Consider the following 20,168-nt stretch of genomic DNA (forward strand, 5'->3'; position numbering starts at 1 on the left):
TTCACTGAAAAATGAAGATGCACTCATCCTCTTCTCACCCCTATGCCGATGGAGGGGTGGATGAAGTGTTGGAGTCCACAAAACACTTCTGGAGTCTCAGAAGTAAACTTTGTACCAGCCGAATCCGATACAATTCAGTTTAAGTCAATGGTGACCTAGACTTCAGATGTAATAAAACAACAGAAAAAACATAAAATGCCTTTCCTACTGCTCGTGTGGTTTCATCCAAGTGTCCACAAGCCCCAACATTTATATTCGACTCGAAACGGGGTCATTTACACCTGTACATGTTTTAAGCCTAAAGATCCGCTGATATCTTCCTACGAGGTGCATTCACGGACCCTCGGACACACTACGTCCACTAGTTTAGCCACTTCCAGCGCCACACTCCAGAAGTGTTTTGTGGACTCAAACACTTCACCCACCCCTCCCTCGGCATGGTGGCGAGTAGATGATGAGTGCATTCTCATTTTTCAGTGAACTATCCCTTTAATTCCTTACTCTGTAAAGCAACCTTGGGAACCTTAAAAGGCCCTATATAAAGTTAGTAGTTGGTAGGGTCGGCACAGTGGTTGGCTCTGTCACCTAAATCTTTTTGGAGTTTGCATGTTCTCACTGTGTTTGCATGGGCTTTCTCGGGTTACGCTGGCCTCCTCCCACAGCCAAAAGACATTCAAATTGGGGTTAGGTTAATTGGTGTGAATGGTTCTTGGTCTGCATACTGGCCCTTCTCAACACTGGCGACCTGTCCGGGGTATACCCCACCTCTCGCCCAATGTCAACAGGGATTGGATCCAGAAGATAATGGATTGATGGAGTTATACTGTAGGTAGCCTGCTTTTCACTGTGGATGTGAATCTGCAGTAAGATTATGTATTTTACTCATCAATATAGCCTTTCTTATGGCAACTCTCTTGATTTTGACTGAGGGGGGGCCAACAATCAGACTACTGATTGTGGGAGACTCTCACCCCTGGTATAGAGCAAGCAACAATCACATATGTAGAACTGCATTTAATATAGTTAGCAGGGCCAAATAGAATTACTTATCATATGGTGTCATGCCACAGATGTCATAGTTTGACCACCCTTAGACTTTTACATAGGTGAAAAATGACAGACTTCTTTTGTCCTGGAAATCAAGAAATCCAGGAAAAGTCATAGTTTATTTGATTTCATCAAGATTAATCAATCAATCAAATGGAGAGGAAGACAGAAGATTATAAAAATGTTTTATCTCCCTCAGGCCTTTGTCATCTCCTTCACCTCTGACTTCATCCCTCGGCTGGTCTATCAGTACATGTACAGCCCTGATGGCACCATGCATGGCTTCGTCAATCACACTCTGTCTCACTTCAATGTCAGTGACTTCCAGCCAGGCACAGAACCCCTGCAACCAATGCACCTGAAGCATGAGGTAGACATATGCAGGTAAGCTTCCACTTTAAAGGTACTGTAGGTGCTCTTGATTTTTTGGTATTTGGTACATTTAACAATGGTAATTGTTACTGTAACTTACGGTGTCGATATCTCTTATTTTTGTTGATTATCCTAAATTGAAATTTAAAAGGGAGCATTACAGGTGAAAATATAGACATCTGTCAAATTGTAAAGTGAAATGAATTGTCAAATAACACCCTCTTAAATATGTTTCTAAATAAATTTGCTGTTACATTTTCTTCTGTTTTGTTTCTGTTTCTAGATATAAGGACTACAGAGAGCCTCCCTGGTCTGGCACACCTTATGAACTCTCCAAGGAGTTCTGGGCCATTCTGGCAGCCCGCCTTGCCTTTGTTATCGTCTTTCAGGTTCAGTACAAAACACAGATATCAATATCAAAGCACCTATGCCTCTCCATGATTTCATGCATGACAGCCCCACTACTAAATAGGGAGCAGCGAAATTAACTCTGTATGGTGCACGGTGTAGTCCAGTCGGCACTCAGGGGTATTAAGAGGCAAGGACAATCCTCTGCACCTGTATGCCTCCTCACTCACTCTAATGATCCACCTGGAAAGTCTCTATTTAGACAGAACCTCTTTCATGGGACCGATAGCACACAAACAGGTTATCACAGTGGTGTTTCCTGATCTTGTAGTTATGAGAATATATACAATTTCAGCTCATCTAGCTGATTAAAGTCGGCAGGAGAAAATATATTTTGAAAGAATATGGGGGAGAATGCCCCTGGGCTCCATCTCACCTTAGTGTAAAACCCCAACGTCTGATTTTCCACTTGAAGTTCAGGGTGGAAGCAGAGAGCTTTTTTTCCAATAAAGACAGCAAAAGGAGTAGTATTATTGGCACCAAAGAAATCCCAGTAACCTCTTTGTGAGCTTTAGACCACACCTAAACTCTTGGTTGCAAGCTTTGCGGAGTAGGTGAGGGTCTTCATGGGTCATATCCATAGGTGCAGGCATTCTGGACTTGGATGTGGCCCCCTCTGCTGTGAGAGCAGGTCCCACCTCTTGACCAGTCTCCATGGAACTTCGACCAAAATCCTGTTCATCGCATGGAACTTGGGCCTCCCTTGCCAGTTTGGTGCAACTGACAGGAGTCTGTGCTGCACTCTGTTTAGTGTTACTGTAATCAATGATGATGGGAAGGGATAGAGGAGGCAACCTGCGCAACCCGGACTCCTGTCCGAGTGGGTTTCTTGTCTTCATATGGGAGAACCAAAGTGGGCAGTGGGTGGAGGACCTCACCATCCCATATTTGCATCTTATTTCCTCTACCACCCCTTTGTGAAATCTCAACTCCCATGAAGGAGGTTTCTGTTAGAAGAGCACGTCCAATGTCAAATTGTGGGGACATATCAGGTACATAGGCCTGAGGCTGGCAAAATAAAGTAAAGTCCATACAAGGAGATGCTGAGCCACCTGCAGCTAATGGGTTCATCCGGTGTCTCCTTAACTATAGTCAAGGTAGGTAGCAGATTTTCCTGGCCATACAAGGACATGACTGTCACACAAAAACGTCAGGAACTTGTGGTGTGCCAATAATATATCACAGAGAACCAACTCACCGCTCTATATTGCCATACTGTGCACCACCCAGAGGGTGAAGTTTCAGTCATTACCACCTTGGGACATGAGCGGGTCAGATGCATCCTGATCACTACATCCTGTTTCTCCATGACTGCAAAATTGAACTCATTGGTCAAAATTGGGAAGGGCTGTGATCACGGGATGATCAGTGGCTCTACTGATGCCACTGATGTAAACACACCCAGCAGCCTGAGAAAATAGCTTTATTTAATCCTCCTGTTCTTCAGGAAATGGAAGAGAATATGGAGTATGGTTTGTAGTTACCATGGCGTTGGGGAGGCTAGGGTTCAGGCTTAAACCAATGAACAGAATATGTGTGGCATAATTGATAGTATGGCCCAACTATAACACATACCAGAAAGGTAGATTCTGCCCTAGCTTGCTGTCTATTTATGGGAGGATCTGTATATCATTAGATTGCCTTGTAATTCAAGGTGTCAGTACTGCCTGGTATGTAGTGCTATTAGAGTAAGAATATATGCATCCTTTAGATTGATGGACATGAACCAACTCTATAGTGTTAGAACCAGGCATTTGTTCAGAATTTGTTGAGAAATGTTATCAACCCTGGTAAGTTTGCCCTATACATTCAGCAAATACCTCCCTGTTTTTGTGGAATCAGCAAATAAAACTGAGCCTTCCTTGGGTTTTCCTATGCACAGCAAGGAATTGCATAGACCATAGTTCTGGTAGCCACCAGGGTTAGTTGGCAGCCAAGGGCGACTGGATTCATAAAGTTGTGGAGGCCTCTATAACTAATTATGGTTGAAGGCTAGCAAAGAGGTCTCACACACCTTCATACAGTATACCTCTATATAGTATAGCTTAGCATTTTTTTTTAATCACATTTCCGATTAACACACTGCTGGCACAGCCATTTTAGCTGAGCTCCCTCTGTATGGTCACAGAAATCAGATATCCAGAGGATTCACACACTGGAGCCGCTGCTCCTTTGGATCAAAAAGAGACAGTGTATTTGGATTGAGCATCTTATCAGAATGCTTTCTGCGTGCCTTTTTCTGGGCAAGTTCATTAGGGAGGAAACCCTGGGTAACCACAAAACTGGAGGCCTCATATATCCTCTCTTCCCTGTGAACAACTTGAGATCTCACAGGAGGAGCTGGAATACGTTGCTTGTGAGAAGGATGTTTGGAAAACCATGCTTAGCCTGCTGCCACCTTGGGTGTTAAAGCAGTACTGCTTATTTGCTAACTGATCACACAAAGCAGGGAAAACACAACTATTCTGTTAGGCACTCAGAGAACCAGCAAAAAGAGGAGTTAGTACATGCAGACATAATTGTAACATCCCAGCCTTTAGAGGACAAAACTGTAGCTCAATCATGGGATTGCAGTGCTTCAAGCAAAAAAAGGCTATCTCTTTTCTGTGGGTCAACCTGCATTTGCCGATTACCTGCAAGAATATATAGGGAATATCATTATGTTGTGGGCTTATATATGTTATGTCCTACATCATGCCAGGTCACACATGACTTTGTTATCAAACACTTGACCTGCGTGTGCAAGAGATAGATGTCATTCAGTATTTAGAGCTGACTCTAGCAGTCAATTAGGTAAAATTTAATGGAACAACTTATTCTCTTCTTGAATGCGCCAGAATGAGACCGTTGATAGGCCTGGTCGCGTGTCACTCAAAGTGCAGTCAGCCAATCAGAGGAGGGTCTCAAGAAAGTGGCAGAAGAGAGGACATGGAAATACACATTGCAGCAGTTTTTTCAACTTTAAACCACTGATATATCATCTTAGGGGGACCAATGCCTCAAATTAAATCCCAGAAAGGTGTAAAATATGGGTCCTTTAAAACAAGATGTTTAAATGTTTAAATCTTGCGAGCATGTGACAGAGCTTTTGAGCTTAAATTGAATTGGCTTCCCTTAATGTTACTATGCAAGTAACTCTGTGACAAGGTTTTTGATGAGATGTCCATTTCTAAGATGTTCCAATCAGCTCTTTGTCCACTCTATTCTGTGCAGAACATGGTGATGCTTATGAGTGACTTTGTAGACTGGCTAATCCCAGACATCCCCAAGGATATCAGCCTCCAGATCCACAAGGAGAAGATCCTCATGGTGGAGCTTTTTATGAAGGAGGAGCAGGGCAAAAGACTTGCTGCGCGTGACAACCACAACCAGGACAACTGCACCTCCACCTCATCGGCTAATCAAAGCCCACCACAGCCACGCTCACGGCCCATCTCACATGCCAACTGCTGTTAGACTGCTTGCTGTGGGATATGAGAGAAGCCAACACCCTAACTTGTATACAAACTGTAAATAAGTTGATCAGCTGCTTATAGCTAGCTGGTAATGGGTAATGTGCATCCTTCAACATATGTTCATTTTGTAATACATATTTTAGCTTTTGTTACATTTAAATTGTTTGGGAATATTTTCTGGAATGACCTGACTTATTTTGAAGTGTTCACATTAGAATTCCTTCAGCCGATAAACTGGCTGTTTTTGCTTGTTTGTTTTTAACACTTTTCCCATGTTATTTTGATACATTTTTCAACAAGCCAGACATAACCTTATCAGGCATTACCAAAAATCCAGGAAGTAGCAGACTTGGTATTAGTAGACAATTACTCATCCACAGGGTTTATGATCACAAAACATTATTTATTGGATGTAATTAAAAGGAACAAGCCATTATCTTCATAAGACTCGGGGGAATTTACTCATTGATGAGAGCATTCAGGATGTCTGAGACAATAACACCAAACTGCAACCTAATATGAATCATATTTTTGAGCATGAAGTTCATACCTAGCAACTTAATGCAGCTTTTGTACTGGAAACTGCCTGTCAGTCAATCCAAATGGTCTTGATATCTTAAGGGTGAGATACAAAACCAATGAATACTATCAATATAAACAGCTCAGACAGGCCTTTTTCTGTTTTGCACAATTCTATACAAATGCAGGAATTTATTGATGTTTTTCTTTAATATGCAACATGGTCAGGCACTTGGGCTTTTGTTGTTTGGACACAGGTTTTGAAGGACCAGAACCAGCCTATTGATTTGTACTATTCTCTTGTGTGAGTGCCACAGTGCTTATTGTTGAACAAACAGCCTAACAGTGCTCAGTGGCATTATTCCTGAAAGCACAAGTCATAATTATTCATTGTAATGAACTGGAATTAAAGCTGCAAGATTGGTGGGTTCAGACTTACAATATAAATACAAAGGGATGTCATGATGTCCACAGAGTCGGAAAATTTTAATAATTCCAGTAGTGTTTCCTGTGTTTCTGCTGTATGAACTATATTTTGTCTTCAGCGGAACAGCATAAAACAAGCATATAACACTGACATCTTATCACCTTATAAAATCTGATATGGTGAAAGTATTTGCAAAAGTCATTTTCATGTCCAACATAAATCATCATTAGCATTCATATGTATATACAATGTCTATCAGTCAAGTAATCACTTTAGTTCATTCAGTTTAGTTTACCTCTGATTAACTTGTAACTAGCAGATTATTTACTTTATCTGTCTGCAGTCTGGTGATGAGCCGGAACAATTGTTTTCTCTCTTAGTGTTTTTGAAGCTTCCTGCTATTGGAAATGAGTTTTAAACTAAAATACTCTAAAATACTGTGTAGAGCTAAAAGGTCCAGTGTTTAAGATTAAGGTGAAGGGGATCTATTGGCAGGAATTGAATATAAAATAATCCTATTTTTTTTCACTAGTGTGTTTCATCTAAATTGTACGAATTGTTGTTTGCCTAGAACGGGCCCTTTATATTTAAATACTTTATATTTACATTGGGAGCGGGTCCTCTCTACAGAGGCCACCATGTTTTTACAGGAGCCCAAACTAGACAAACTAAACAACTTTTGAGTTTTTGTAAGGACTGAAGGCTACCACAGGTTCTCTTTCATGTTTGTAAGGGGAGGGTGAGGTGAGGGGTATTCAGCTGCAACATGCAACTTCACCACCAGATGTCACTAAATTCTACACACTGAACCTTTAAGGTGAATTCAGGAGTTGATAATTCTCTTTGGGTTGAACTTATTGGTTGAGCTGTTATAATCAACATGACTGCAAATTAATGGTAATGTTGCTCTGTGTCTGGTAGCTAAACATCATATCATCATCGAGGTAACTAAAATGGTGAAGTCAGTGTCATAAAAACAATTGACATTTTTGCATATCATTAAGATGTCCAGCTTTCTTTATTAGAGGGGTTTGCTGGGTATATTTTTCATCCCCATACTGCAATTCATAGTGAAATTCTGTTAATCCGTAACTACTTTGTGTAGTGTTAGCAACTGTAAATGAAATGAAAATGTTAACTTTTCAAATGTATGTTTAATCATTCATAGAACAGATTTAAGGCTAATGTTTTCATATAGTAATGTAAACGGTGTATGCCATCGCACTAATATAATGTAAGATAGCTGCATCTTGGAACAATTGAGATTGAAGAATCTCACCTATAAATGTGACATTATAATTTAAATGGACATTGCATTTAGTTTTCGTTAAATTTAGAATGTTTTCATGTCGCTGTAAAGCAGCAGCAGTGTGTTGATTGAGGGGACCAATATGACCGTTGTTAAGTAAGAAAACAGCATTACTGACTCTCTTACCCTGCCTTATTTCCTTCTAGCTGCTCTAGAAGATAACACAGTCAACTTATACCTTCTCCAAACCACCACTGGCTCATTTTAGAGCTTCATTTAGCAGTTTTCACGTAAACTGCTTTATTATTATCTTGCCTTATATGAACCTTCAAAATAATTGGTGTTCTCCTAAAGCTGCAATTCTTAAACAATTCAAGCACAATGACTGAATAATATATATAATTTTTGTATTTTTCCTGCTGCAAAAAATATGAGAGTGGCTGGATATCACTTTGAGGAAAGTTACTATACTGTAGACGAAACATGCGGTAACAATACAGTCTTATCAGTGTGTGTCAAATCCTGCCCTCTGCTGTAAATATGTTGAACTACCCAGACTGAGAGAATGTATTATTACATTTTGATGTAAAATCACTTTTAGGTCAAAATGTTGTATTTATGTTGTTATAAGACAGGGCATTTCTAAGTGTATCTAATGTGTTGAAAGGTTTTCATCAGCCTACAGGGGACCACTGAACGATCAACTGTCACAATGACAAGAATATACTTTATGTAATTGTCTTGAATTTCATTCATTATTTAATGTACGACAAACCATCAATATCGGCCTATTTCACAGTATCTGGACAGACATTACTTCTTTCTGGGATATAACTTTTTTTGAGCAAAAACTGCACACGTGTGTGTGTGTGTGCGTGTGTGTAGGTTAGGTTTTAGTTATATAGTGTTATATAATTACAAAGAATATTTTCCCTCACAGTTTCTTATGACCTGACACCTCAAGACCATCCCTCCATGTCCCTCATGAGATGTTCTTCTGCAATTTGTTGCCATGTATTTACAGCCATCAATAAAACACTAAATACTGTAACATGGTAATATCTATTATAATGTATGTCAATGCTCATTTCACAACATGCATGAGTGTATATGCACGTATAACAGATTTGTCTTTTCTTCATATTGCAAATAAATGAGTGAGGAACTACCTGGGGTGTGCACATTGATTAATATATATTTGTATGTATATGTAGTGGCTATTTGTCAAAATATGTTTCCGACTTAACAAAGAGCCACTGAGGCACCAGTTCAGTTGGGTTGTACTCAGGCAATTAAAGAAGTCCATTGTGCACGCACAATTTACGGTTGGGTTGATTTATTATTCCATTCAAAAGCAATGATATACATGTTCTTCTCCTGCAGCTTCTCTTCGTGCGCTGTCCCTTCCTGGTGCTTCCACTCATTAACACACCTGCTACCTGTATTGTGAATCCTACCTGGTCTGGTGCTTAGTGCCCCCTAGTGTCTCCAAATACCTAAAGCATGCATACCAAAATCACATTGTGTGCTTACGTCTTGCTTCTGATATAATTTAGAAAAGAGTTGGATTTGGTGCCTCTCTGTCTGGGGCATTTGAATAAGGAATGAAAGTCCCTGAGCACAGACACTACAGTGTACTGCTAGCCTTTTATCTATAACCTGACCTTGAGTACTGCTAGAGAAGGGAGTGTGTGTAGCATGATGCCGGCTCTGTTCTGTAAACAAATGCAATTTGTGAGGATGGTCAAAAATTCCTTCACAAAGGTCAGCTAAATTTTCTTTATGGAATTCACAACCTGCTTGTATTGAATATAATTTTTTTTTAATTCTTAAGAGTGCTGTTGTTCAGGTTGACCCCCTCTGTATGTCAAGTTTCAGAAGGTTTTAAACAAACACATTTTATTTGAAACTTGACATGCAGATAGTGGGGGTCACCATGAACAAGAGTAAGGTGAAAAGTTGTTGTCAACTCTTGAGGATTCTTAATAATATTTTATATGAGCAAGTTAGACTTTCTCAATATATATATATATTAATTACATTCCATTTCATTATACTTGTTAATGTGTTGTGGGGAAATCAAAATCGTTTTACATATTTTGTCAAACGTCTATAATAATTTAAATTCAACTTTCAACGATTGTTTTCGGCCTTTTTTTCGCTCCATGTCCTTTACCGCAATACCAGGAATTAACGCGCATCAATTTTCAAACCGTTGTAACCGTGGAAAACAGACGCAGTCACATACACTATCACAGTACGTATGCATAAACCACGTAGACCCATATGTCACCGATAGTTGTAACTCATCATACTCTCGCTAGATGATTTAATTATCTTAGATTATTGGAATTGTGGCGTTATCGATCATCCGTCGCACAGTGGCGAAATTAGTGTACAAATACGACAATTACCGTAAATCAGGCAAAGTAACAAACACACGGAAGTGAAAGTACAAGTGAAGTGTTTCCTAGTTCAGAAAGATCCGATGTTCAGTCTGTGTGAAAGAATGAGCTCTTTACAATTTGACGCTGTTTTACTTGAGATTTCAAACCAGCTTTCCAGTGACGAGCTGGAGAAATTGAAGTTTCTGTATCGAGAGAAGATCGGGAAAAAAGATCGGGAGAAGATCAACAGCGGAATCAAACTCTTTCAGGTTCTGACAGAGAGAGGGGAGCTGGGAGCCGCTGAAACAGAGGCGTTGTCCGAGCGACTCCAACAAATTCAACGACACGATCTCGCAGACAAATTAACCGCGTTTGAAAGTCCGAGTGGAAACACTGACAGTGAACCGGACCAGGCGGAGAAAGGTAATGAAACTCTCTCTCGCTCTCAAGCTTGTCAAGCCAGCCTCCGCTTGATTTTTCAACGCGAGTTCTTTAGCTCTCTTACGGTATGTGTGCTTGGAGTGGCCAAACAGCCCGAAACTTTACAGTGGCAATTTGCAACTGTATATAACATCTACTTCACTTCACTGGACTGTGATCCGTCAGACTTGCTTGACGGTTACAGCAAACGACGGCTCACAGATCGCCGTGCAGTGATCTGGGGACACTTTCCAGCAAGTTTCGCGTCGGCAGTTGCTGATGACGAAATTGCTTCTTCTACTACTCCAACTGCTATTGCTACTACTTCATAGATTAATGTCCAGAGCATTTTCAAATCAGAATGGTTTTGGAGTGGTAGGATTACTTTATTTATACTTTACTGGCACATTATTCCCATTCATTTAACTTAAGCACATCTCACTGATTCATTGACTTGCATTTCGCACTGGAAAAAAAGCTCCAGGTCAACTGAAGATGATGCTTGAAATACTGTATATTCCACAAATGAACTTCCTTCCAACAGCCCTAAAGCTAACAGTGGCTTGACTCGGTGATTCTTCTTGATGGCTTTTTGGTTTGTTGACCATGTTTGTTGTCCTTATCTTACCATGTTAGTACTGGTGTTTTACTTGATCCCCAGGCTTCTTGAGATTTTGTGGTTCGCTCCGACATAAACGTATTTTTCGCACAGATATAATATACTTTGTATATATGTCTTCATATGAATAGGTATTACTTTTTGATTGGTATTTGTCTATTTCCAACTTTAAAAAATGCATTAAAAGGCCTACTTCACATTAAGTTAGTTACATATAGGAAATGATGATGATGATGATGATGATGATTATAATTATTTTCCAGAGAGACAGCTTGACCAAACAGGGCAAATGGGCTGTTGCTTGGGCAAGGGGTTTCCCAAAAGTATAAAACCTTTTTCTCTAAACCCATTATATCTCCTCCTCTTTCAGCCAAACTGGACATTGCCACGGAGGTGATCGCAGAAAACGTAGGAAGGCATTGGCGTAAACTGGGCCGCAAACTGGGTTTGAGTGATGTCAAGTTGGAGTCCATAGGCAGGAGGTATCCCACAGAACTGGAGGAGACAGTAGTAGAGCTGCTGAAGGCGTGGAGAAAGAGTCGAGGAGCCCAGGCCCGAGCAAAGGAGCTGATAGAAGCCCTGAGGGCGTGTGACTACAACCTGACTGCTGATAAAGTGGAGGGCAAACTGGCAGCCCAAGGATATTGATGGAGATCAACAGATGAGATTGAGAAAAACTCAGTGAAAATGAAATGTACTACTATAGCTATATATTAAATTATGATTGTTGAGGTGAATCAATTGACTTTCTGAATGTCATAAAATGTATAACAATAGCTTTTTTTATGTCTGACAATTTCTTTTTATGTTATATCAAATGCAAATTGTATCTACATGTGGGATGACATTTTCAGATTTAATGTCATCAGTGCCATTATTAGAAGAGCAAGAATGATTTAAGTTTCCTGCAATTGTAAAAGAGGACTGAACTGGTGTTCTAAACCTTTCAAGAGGAAAAGCTGAAGGACAGTCCTATTTGATACAGACTCCACTATAAAAAAGCTGTACTTGTATGTGCACTAACCTCACATAAAGGTCCTGTTATAAAGCAGGGGTAGTGAGTATTATTAGTATCAAATCAGTGGATATACTGTAGATGTTGTGTACTGGGGGAAATCCACTTATTTGCTTTCAGTCAGAGACTTGGATCAGAAGATAAATACGACTCACATCTGTCTGTCTGTTAATTAAAGAATACAGCAACGGTGAAGTGCTGTTTTTCCTGAATCATAGACGAGATGCAACTGTGTGAAATGTGTGAGCTTTAGAAACTCTGGCGGATTTTTGTTATTGTTGGACAGAGCCAGGCTAACTGCCTTCACATCTCCAGAATCTTTAGTGTTTAAGTTCTTAACCAAGTCAGTCAGTGAACATTTATGATCTGAAGTTTGCAAGTTTATTGTTACAGGACCACTCAAACTTCCATCTGCCCAAGGCACTCATTGCCTTCATCTGCTTTGATGTCATCAAGGCAGCAGGTCAAAGGTCACATGCAGTTTCTGCAAAGGAAATACATGTTATTAGGTGAATGTTTTTGAAGGGAAGTGCTTCAACTAAAAAAAATGTTCAGTTGTAGTAATGGGGGTTAATCTTTCAAGCTTATGTAGAGCTCCAACAGCCTGAGTTAGACAAATCAAGAAATTCACTTGTAAAGTTATTGTACTTTTAGTCCAATCTTCCCTGTGTGTCCCTTTTAAACACAAAGATGCATGTATTCTACCTACTAGCTGCTACAGGGTTTTGTCACTTCATCAGAAACATAAAGTGTATTGATGCTGATGCTCTCTGTCTTGTCTAGCAAGGACAGTGTAATATAAACTGACTTCTGTGCCAAAAAGACTGTGACTTTAGAAGATTCCCACATAGTTTACATGAAATCCAGACTGCTTAAGCCTTATGATAGATATGCCTATATTGTAGGTGCATTTTTCATACCTTCAGGGAGGACAAGTGATTACAACAAGCACAAACTTTACTGTGGCATTACTGTGAATTTCTCTGTGATCCAGCTAAACGACAGAACACTTACAACACTCATACAGCCTGTTCAGTCGGTCAATGTCATTCCTGCTCATCTGGGAGGCCTGGCCAAAGGATACATTGCTGTCGGGAATGGGAACCATAGTGGGACGGTTGTTCTTGGAGAAGGCGTACCTGGAGAATCATAGATACCACAATGCAAGTTCATTTATTTTGTAAAGAACAATCACTGATAAGTCTGGCGATTTTTTATTATTTTGGGTGCAGATTTGCATTGTCCCTGCTGTCACTGATTAATAGCTCCTTGTGCAGGAGAGTCTATACAGACAGTGGAGGTTTACAGGGGAAATGAAAGAAAAATGAAATATACCAAATAAAGTTAATGATACAAACATGAAATTATTCATACCTCTCATATTGCATGACAGAGTTGTAGTCGTAAGGAGTTCCCTGGTTTAAAGTGTCAATCTTATCAAAGTTGTACTCCATGCCTGCAGGGATAATAGAAAATGTGTCAATCACACACATGTACGGCGATTTGAGGAGCTCAATAGATAATCAGCAGTTTTTCAATGTGTGTAAAACATACTGTAAACTCAAAGTTACTAGGAAATTGCAGTTTAATGGTAAATGGTTTGTATTTATACAGCACATGTTTAGTCTTGATGATCACTCAAAATGTACAATACATTTCTGCCATTCACACACACATATTCATACAAGTGCAGCACTTTCTCTATTAAACATCACTCACACACTGCCAGCACAGCAGTTGGGAAATTTGGGGTTCAGTATCTTGCCCAATTACACTTCGACCAATGCATGTTTTGATGAATAAAATCATAATTTAATAATCATCATGTATTTTCTATTAAGCTTAATTTCTTGACAGTGGCTCTAAAAACCAGCCCAAAATAACTAAAACTCCACCACTTTGTTTCCAGGCATTGAGTTATTTTGTGTATGTGGGAAAAAAAAGCTGTTTAAAGCCTTAAGTGTGACCAGAGGGAGCTGCGTGAAGTCTGAAAAATGTCCTCAATTAATGCCAGTTGATTCAGGGCTGGGTGGGCCTGAAGACTGAAAGTGCAAAGTAGAAGCCTTTAGTGTCGAGATAGAAACAATTGGGGTGACCAGACTCCTCATCTCTGCTGTAGGCTACAGGCACCATGCCATATCAGCCACTACTTGCATAACACACCCCAATCTTGGGCATTTGAAAAAGTCAGTAGATATATCCTTCATCTCTTAAATGTTAGAATTTTTTATATAGAGTGTTTTCTCCAATTAGTCAAGTTTAACTCAAACAATGCTCATGTATTTCTGTCTCTAGAACAGCTCTGCCTCTTGGACTACTTCTTAGTTTATACAAGTCAAAGCCTATAGTTTATAGTAAAAATGTCTTACCATCAACAATGTTTTCCCAGGCCACCTTAATGTAGCTGTCTCTGTCAGAGCGAGTCTGTTCATGGTTGAAGCCGAGGGCGTGGAGCAGCTCATGCTGGACAGTGCTGTGGTACAGACAACCCTGACGACTCAGAGACACAGTCTGACCACCACCTTGACGACCTACGTATGAGTAGCAGCTGTGGAAACATAACATAATCGTAAAAGATATTATGAAATAAAATCTCCTTATTGCACAGATGTAGCAAATATCAGTTAGTATCTATTGTTGGTCCCAGGTAAATTAGTCATCTAAAAGCCTGAACTTTCTGTAATTTATCTGAGTAATTAAAAGTTAGTGAAAGGGAGGACTGAGATGAAAGACAGAAACTTCAAGACAGATGTTATATCACACATTTTTAAGGATGTGAATTGTTGAAGCAAAAACAAAAACTCATTGAAATCCTGCATGGATGACTAATAGACTTGATGAAACAGCTGTCAGAGCTGTTTGATTCCTCACATTTACGTTTGTCTGTTAAAAATACAAAGCAGTTGTGGATATTGATTGGCGTTTACAGTATCGCTGGATTTGAAAAGCAGAATGTATAGGACCTTGAGAGCAGAATGAGTCATTTAACATTTGAAACCGCTTACAGGAATAGAAAAGACAGATATAAGAAGAAATTATAAAGCAATTAACAGGACACAACTTGGGAAAATCTATTTTTTTCCCCTCACGGTGCCTTTAAACCTTGGTGTTATGTAGTGAACCCCGAGCCCGAGCCTTACCCGCTCCTGGACTCAATGCTCAGCCACTCATGATCACCATCCTGGTAGGGTCTGAAACGGATGCAGGAAACTGAAGAAAAGGACTCCAGTCCACGGATGATGATAGCCTGCTCACGGGAGGCTGGTGGGATGGCAGGTTGAGAGGATCTGTAACAGTGTAGCTAGTCTCGCATAGCAACACCCCCTTTCCACAGCAATGCATCAGTGACCCATCATCAACTCTGGTTCATACAATCAGCCTGGGTGGCACTAAACCCTGGATGCAGTGATTGAGCCTCTGCAAAATAGTGTCTGAAGGGGGGCTTGATTTAGTGGAACATTTGCGGAGGTACTGCAGGGGGGGTCGCAACATTTTTGGTTGATTAGACAATTTTGTATATTCTTTAAATCTTTTTTTTTTTTTTCAACCAATTTTTTTTCCACAAATTTAAATGTCTTTAAATACACATTAACATGAATCCAACATATTGTAGCGAACAGATAAATGGAGGCAGAAGATGTTATCTTTCAGTCAGCAATTCACACATTCAGCGACACACAATAATAAAAACATGAATATATGAACCTATGTATTATTTGAATAGCTTAGTATTGAATGCACAATAACAGGGTAGCTATGTTTATACATGGCACTAGTCCCAGTTTAATATAAAACACAATTTTGTACAAGATATATAGTAGGGGGTCCCTGCTCCATCTCTCCATCAGTTTGGGGGTCCTTGGCCTGAAAGACGTTGAAGACCCCTGCTCTAGAGCCTCTGACCCAGTCATCTAACACTCCCGTTATGGCCCTTGTCAGAGATTCAGATTGTTTTGTTTGCCTATTTTTCCTGCTTCTACCACATTAACCCTGACTTTTTGTTTGCTGCCAAATACTGTACATCCCACCACCTGACAGATGTCGTTGTAATGGGATAATCACAGTTATTCACTTTAGCTGTCAATGGTTTTGATGTTGTAGCCAGTTGGTGTAAATGCTAATTATACATTTTACTCACTCAAATAAGTGAGTAAACGGTGTCTGTCCCTATAAAAATAATAAAACTATTGATGCTTACAGAAGTGATTGGTAATGTAGAAAGGGATGTAGACCTTCCCATCAGTCCACTTTCTCCAAAGGCAGCCCCTAGAGGTGCAGGGGTCAGCGTTTCTGTCAGCTTCAGACTGGATAGCAATGTCTCCTCCGATCAGGGTGGGCTCATCAAAATCAGGGGCTGCAAAACCAACAAAGGTTTTGGAGGTGAGTTTGACATACATACAGAATAACATATAGAATCCTTTGTTTCACTGTTTTATTTTGTCAGACTGAATGGCCCTTAAACTTTTACAGGTCAATTGTGTCTCTGCCTGTTTGTGGATCTTATTTGAAATGAATCAAAAGACACAGTCAGATTGTTCATTATATTCTGTGTAAGGTTTTAATCACACAATAAAATATGGTGATAGCATTGTTTTATGTGTTTGTCTTCAATATTACGACTATGGCATGGTGAAATGCTGACCAGGGGACTGAACAGAATCACGAGTTAAGTTTATGGAAAGCTGTGCTCACTGCGGTCTCTGTTGGCTCTCTCCAGCAGTTCACCAACAGACACCTCCCTGGATGTGTCCTCCTCCATGGTAGCAACCTCTGCACAACACATTTTATGGGAGATTGTATGAACTGTACACATCATAATTCTTAATATATAAACTTAATGAAATATGAGCAACTTACCATCCTGTGCTTGCCAAGAAAGACATGGAAAAGAAGAGCAAAATGTTGCAGAAGTACATTCACAAAAGCAGAATTTAACTTAAGCTATCCTCTCATATTGTCCTGAAACCTCAAGCTTTGTTATATGTTAATCTGCATCTAAAGTGGGTGAAACATCGTTGAATTGCTTTGGTGACAATTAATGAAAATACAGTCGATTCATAGTTGAAATATTACTCATACAATTTTTAAATATAATATATATACAATAATATTGTCTAAATATGTCTCCATTTGGAGGCCATAACCACATTCACTGCATGAAAAAAAGGAAATGAAGTGAAGTGACATGTCTCGCAGTGTAGAGCAGGTAAAAATAGATCAATGAAGATCTTAATACTGAGATAAATGCATAGAAAAGAAAATAATTTAATATTCAGGTTTGATGAGCACAGTTTGTTTGTGCTTCAGTAACCATATATTGCAATAATTACTTCAGCCTTCCTGCTCTCATTTTGTTGGTGATTAGTTTGTAGTTCTATATACAAGCCTATATTTAATGTTATTTTCCTACCAGCTGTGGGTGTTAAAATCGTTCTTCTTTAAAGCGAAACAAAATCCAGCAGCAATGACATCAATGATATAAAAATGATTCAAAGCAAGGTGTTGGTGTGTTATGGAAAAAAAGTCATTATGGATTAAAAATAAACTAATGAAATTTTGATATATTAATTTCTATACTGAAAAAAGAAATGTATCTTATAATGATGATTTATTTAAGAAATATTTGTTTTTGATATTAAAAACATTTTGGGGCTCAATATATTTCAGCTTAGTGGTGGCGGTTTGAAAAAAATATCAAAAAGCAACCAAAGTTACTTCTTAATAATGAAAGAGCCATTTTTTCTCTCTCTCTCTCTCTTTGGGGGGTTAGGGTTAAAAATAGTTTTGAACTTTTGTCAACTTGGATTTCAGACAGTCTATGAAAATCAATTCCTAGCTTAATGTCTCCTAAGATACTGATTTTGTCTCTGACAAATGTGATATGTTGGTGAGATGAGGTAGTTTGTGATGTTTTGTACCTCAGCCGAGGAGGAGGACACAAGCAGCAAGGCCAAAAGAGACCAAGAGAAAACCAACATGGCTACAACAGACCTATGATGACCACAGAGAAAAAGGAGGGAGAAGATAAAGAGGGAGATAAGGTCAAAATATAATCATAAATCTACAACAGAGAAGTAAAATAAAAACAATATTTTTTATAAAAAACAAACAATCCAGGTTCTATTACTCGATATCATTTTTTTTTGTTACAATACTGATTGAAAGACTGAAGCTTTACATTTCTCCTAAAGCAAAGACACAGCTGTCTGGGGGCAGTGTCTTGCCCAAGGACATTTCTGGATGCAAAATGGAGGAGCCAGTTATCAAACCAGCTACTCTCCAATAAGTGGACATCTTGCTGTACTTTGCTGAGTCACAGCAATCCAACACAGTTTCTCTTTATGCACAATTCTTACAAAAAAAGAAACAAAATCATATCCTGAAATATGTTCTGGTAATGTGTGGTCCAGTATTTCAATATAATGTGTAGTGGTAAAGGAGGTGTGTGAGTCTTACCTGAGAACCTGAACAGACAATCAGTGTCCTACTGTCACAATCAGACAGTTTTTATACTGTTCAGGTAGAACAAATAAACATAATGTGCAAACACAGCAGCACCCCTTTATCACTGAAAATGGTTCTGTGTCCTTGTAACCTGTGTGAAACACTGCATCTGGTGTGTGAGCAGTGTGCACCCAAACGGCCTTTCTCAGGACTCAGTACGTAAAAAGTAGTTCTAAATAAAAAAAAAAAGACTTCTGGGCTGAAGATTTTTTTGCCATTCAGACACAGACATTCTTAGTGAGGTCCATCTCTGATGTTGGTGTTGAGATCTGATCAATGTTAATGGGTATAATGTCAAGTTCCTCCAAAGTAAACTGTAAAAATCCTTTCTTTATGGGTGACAGTCTGAGTCAGAGTTGAAGGTAAACTGTCGTCTGAAGAGTCATCCCTAAGTAACCCTAACCCTGTGTGTACAAAAGTGTGTACAAAAGATTTATGTTAACATGAAAATAAACAAAATATGTAAACAGGGGTGTACACACAATTTTCACCATGTAGTGCACATTGTATTTGTGTTAGATTCCCTAATTTCTTGTTTTATTTTTTCTTAAATTGGGCCCGTTGTACCCCAAAGAAAGAAGAGTGGTGGTGGTAGTTGGATTCATTTTCATTGGAAGAAAATCATGACAGAACACAAATGTTTTACTTGCTATTTATAAATTCCATTACATGTGATGTACATGTGTTTACATGTGTTTGAAGGTATTTGAAAATTAAAGACATTTATGTAACAGTTTCTTGTGGCTCATGGGTCACACAAAAGCAGCTTGGATTAATCAATGTAAGTGTCCTGTATCGTGTTGGCATCTGATAATGGTGGTGGACCACGATCGAGGTGGCAGCTGATGGTGGATCCTGATGGCGGCAGTGGACAATGACTGTGGACTATAGTGGCATCCGATCTTGATGGTGGATCATGATCGTGGTGGCTGCTGACCATGAACTATGATTACAACAAGACTGCTTGATATAAAATATGTCTCCTCAGATACTCGACCATTACTGACAATATTCCATCAATTCATTTACCTTCCATTATGTTACAAAGTGTTTATCCTAATCAATGCTGCAAATACCCTTATCTTGCTGATGCTCTCCATTACACTTGACATCTACTGTACTTCTGTCCGTCCTGGGAGAGGGATCCCTCACATGTGGCTCTCTCTGAGGTTTCTACGTTCTTTTTACCCTGTTAAAAGGGTTTTTTATTAGTTTTTGCGTGCGAGTGCAGCCACGCTCAAGATGCCTTTGGCAAGTTCAAGTGATGGTGGGCCTGAGAGTGCGGGCAGTTAGCTTCAGATGTGGTCTAAGAGGACACAAAGGATAAGACGATGCACAAAAAGAGGTGAGCAGCAAGGAATATGCATTTCGGATGAGCGGCAGTGACACAGAGATCCTGCCAGGCATTAGGTTGACAGGTCTGAGGGTGAATACGGGGCAACTTCGCATATCATAATGAATATTTGCAAGTTTAAGAAGTTCGATGACAAGTTCCAGACCTCCACACTGCTTGGAGCTGGCTGATAGCACAAGGTGAATCCCACAACTACTCCCCGTAGGTCGTCTAGCTGCCTAAAACAAGGAAAAAGTTGAGTCAGTTGGTTCAGGGTCAGAATAAAATATTTAAAAACAACAATCAATACGATTAAGGTTGAACAGTCCATCAGGAATGTGATGCATGAGATGTCGGACCGACAGCATAAAACCAACGCAGAAACCAGTGGACAGACAACACTGGAATTAGGC

The 20,168-nt window shown here is 39.5% G+C and overlaps 3 protein-coding genes and 1 long non-coding RNA gene across 6 annotated transcripts in view; 3 read left to right on the forward strand and 1 right to left on the reverse strand.

Moving 5' to 3' along the window:
- The window catches only part of ano1a (anoctamin 1, calcium activated chloride channel a), a 54,279-nt gene extending 47,556 nt beyond the window's left edge, over positions 1-6,723 (forward strand). For all 3 annotated transcript variants that reach the window (XM_034581521.1, XM_034581520.1, XM_034581519.1), the window contains 3 exons: positions 1,247-1,431; positions 1,703-1,808; positions 5,041-6,723. In XM_034581521.1, coding sequence (XP_034437412.1) covers positions 1,247-1,431; positions 1,703-1,808; positions 5,041-5,283 — 534 coding nt within the window. In that variant the 3' untranslated portion in view covers positions 5,284-6,723. The remainder of the gene's footprint in view (positions 1-1,246; positions 1,432-1,702; positions 1,809-5,040) is intronic.
- Positions 6,724-6,927: 204 nt separating this feature from the next.
- Positions 6,928-8,645, forward strand: LOC117759452. The gene is made up of 2 exons (XR_004613470.1): positions 6,928-7,096; positions 7,639-8,645. It is a non-coding gene; the product is annotated as an uncharacterized LOC117759452 (long non-coding RNA).
- A 1,277-nt stretch (positions 8,646-9,922) lies between these two features.
- fadd (Fas (tnfrsf6)-associated via death domain) lies at positions 9,923-12,037 on the forward strand. The gene is made up of 2 exons (XM_034581587.1): positions 9,923-10,287; positions 11,274-12,037. Exons 1-2 carry the CDS (start codon positions 9,966-9,968, stop codon positions 11,549-11,551), a joined length of 600 nt encoding a protein of 199 aa, XP_034437478.1. The 5' UTR covers positions 9,923-9,965; the 3' UTR covers positions 11,552-12,037.
- A 239-nt stretch (positions 12,038-12,276) lies between these two features.
- LOC117759440 (high choriolytic enzyme 1-like) lies at positions 12,277-18,410 on the reverse strand. The gene is made up of 10 exons (XM_034581576.1): positions 18,375-18,410; positions 17,837-17,909; positions 16,776-16,779; positions 16,611-16,688; positions 16,117-16,272; positions 15,059-15,179; positions 14,288-14,466; positions 13,293-13,374; positions 12,933-13,057; positions 12,277-12,402 (listed from the first exon to the last, which is right to left on the reverse strand). Coding segments are annotated over exons 2-10 (807 nt in total). The 5' UTR covers positions 17,897-17,909; positions 18,375-18,410; the 3' UTR covers positions 12,277-12,400.
- Positions 18,411-20,168: the final 1,758 nt, after the last annotated feature.

The sequence above is a fragment of the Hippoglossus hippoglossus genome, chromosome 3, assembly GCF_009819705.1.
Source record: "Hippoglossus hippoglossus isolate fHipHip1 chromosome 3, fHipHip1.pri, whole genome shotgun sequence".
NCBI classification, from domain to species: domain Eukaryota; kingdom Metazoa; phylum Chordata; class Actinopteri; order Pleuronectiformes; family Pleuronectidae; genus Hippoglossus; species Hippoglossus hippoglossus.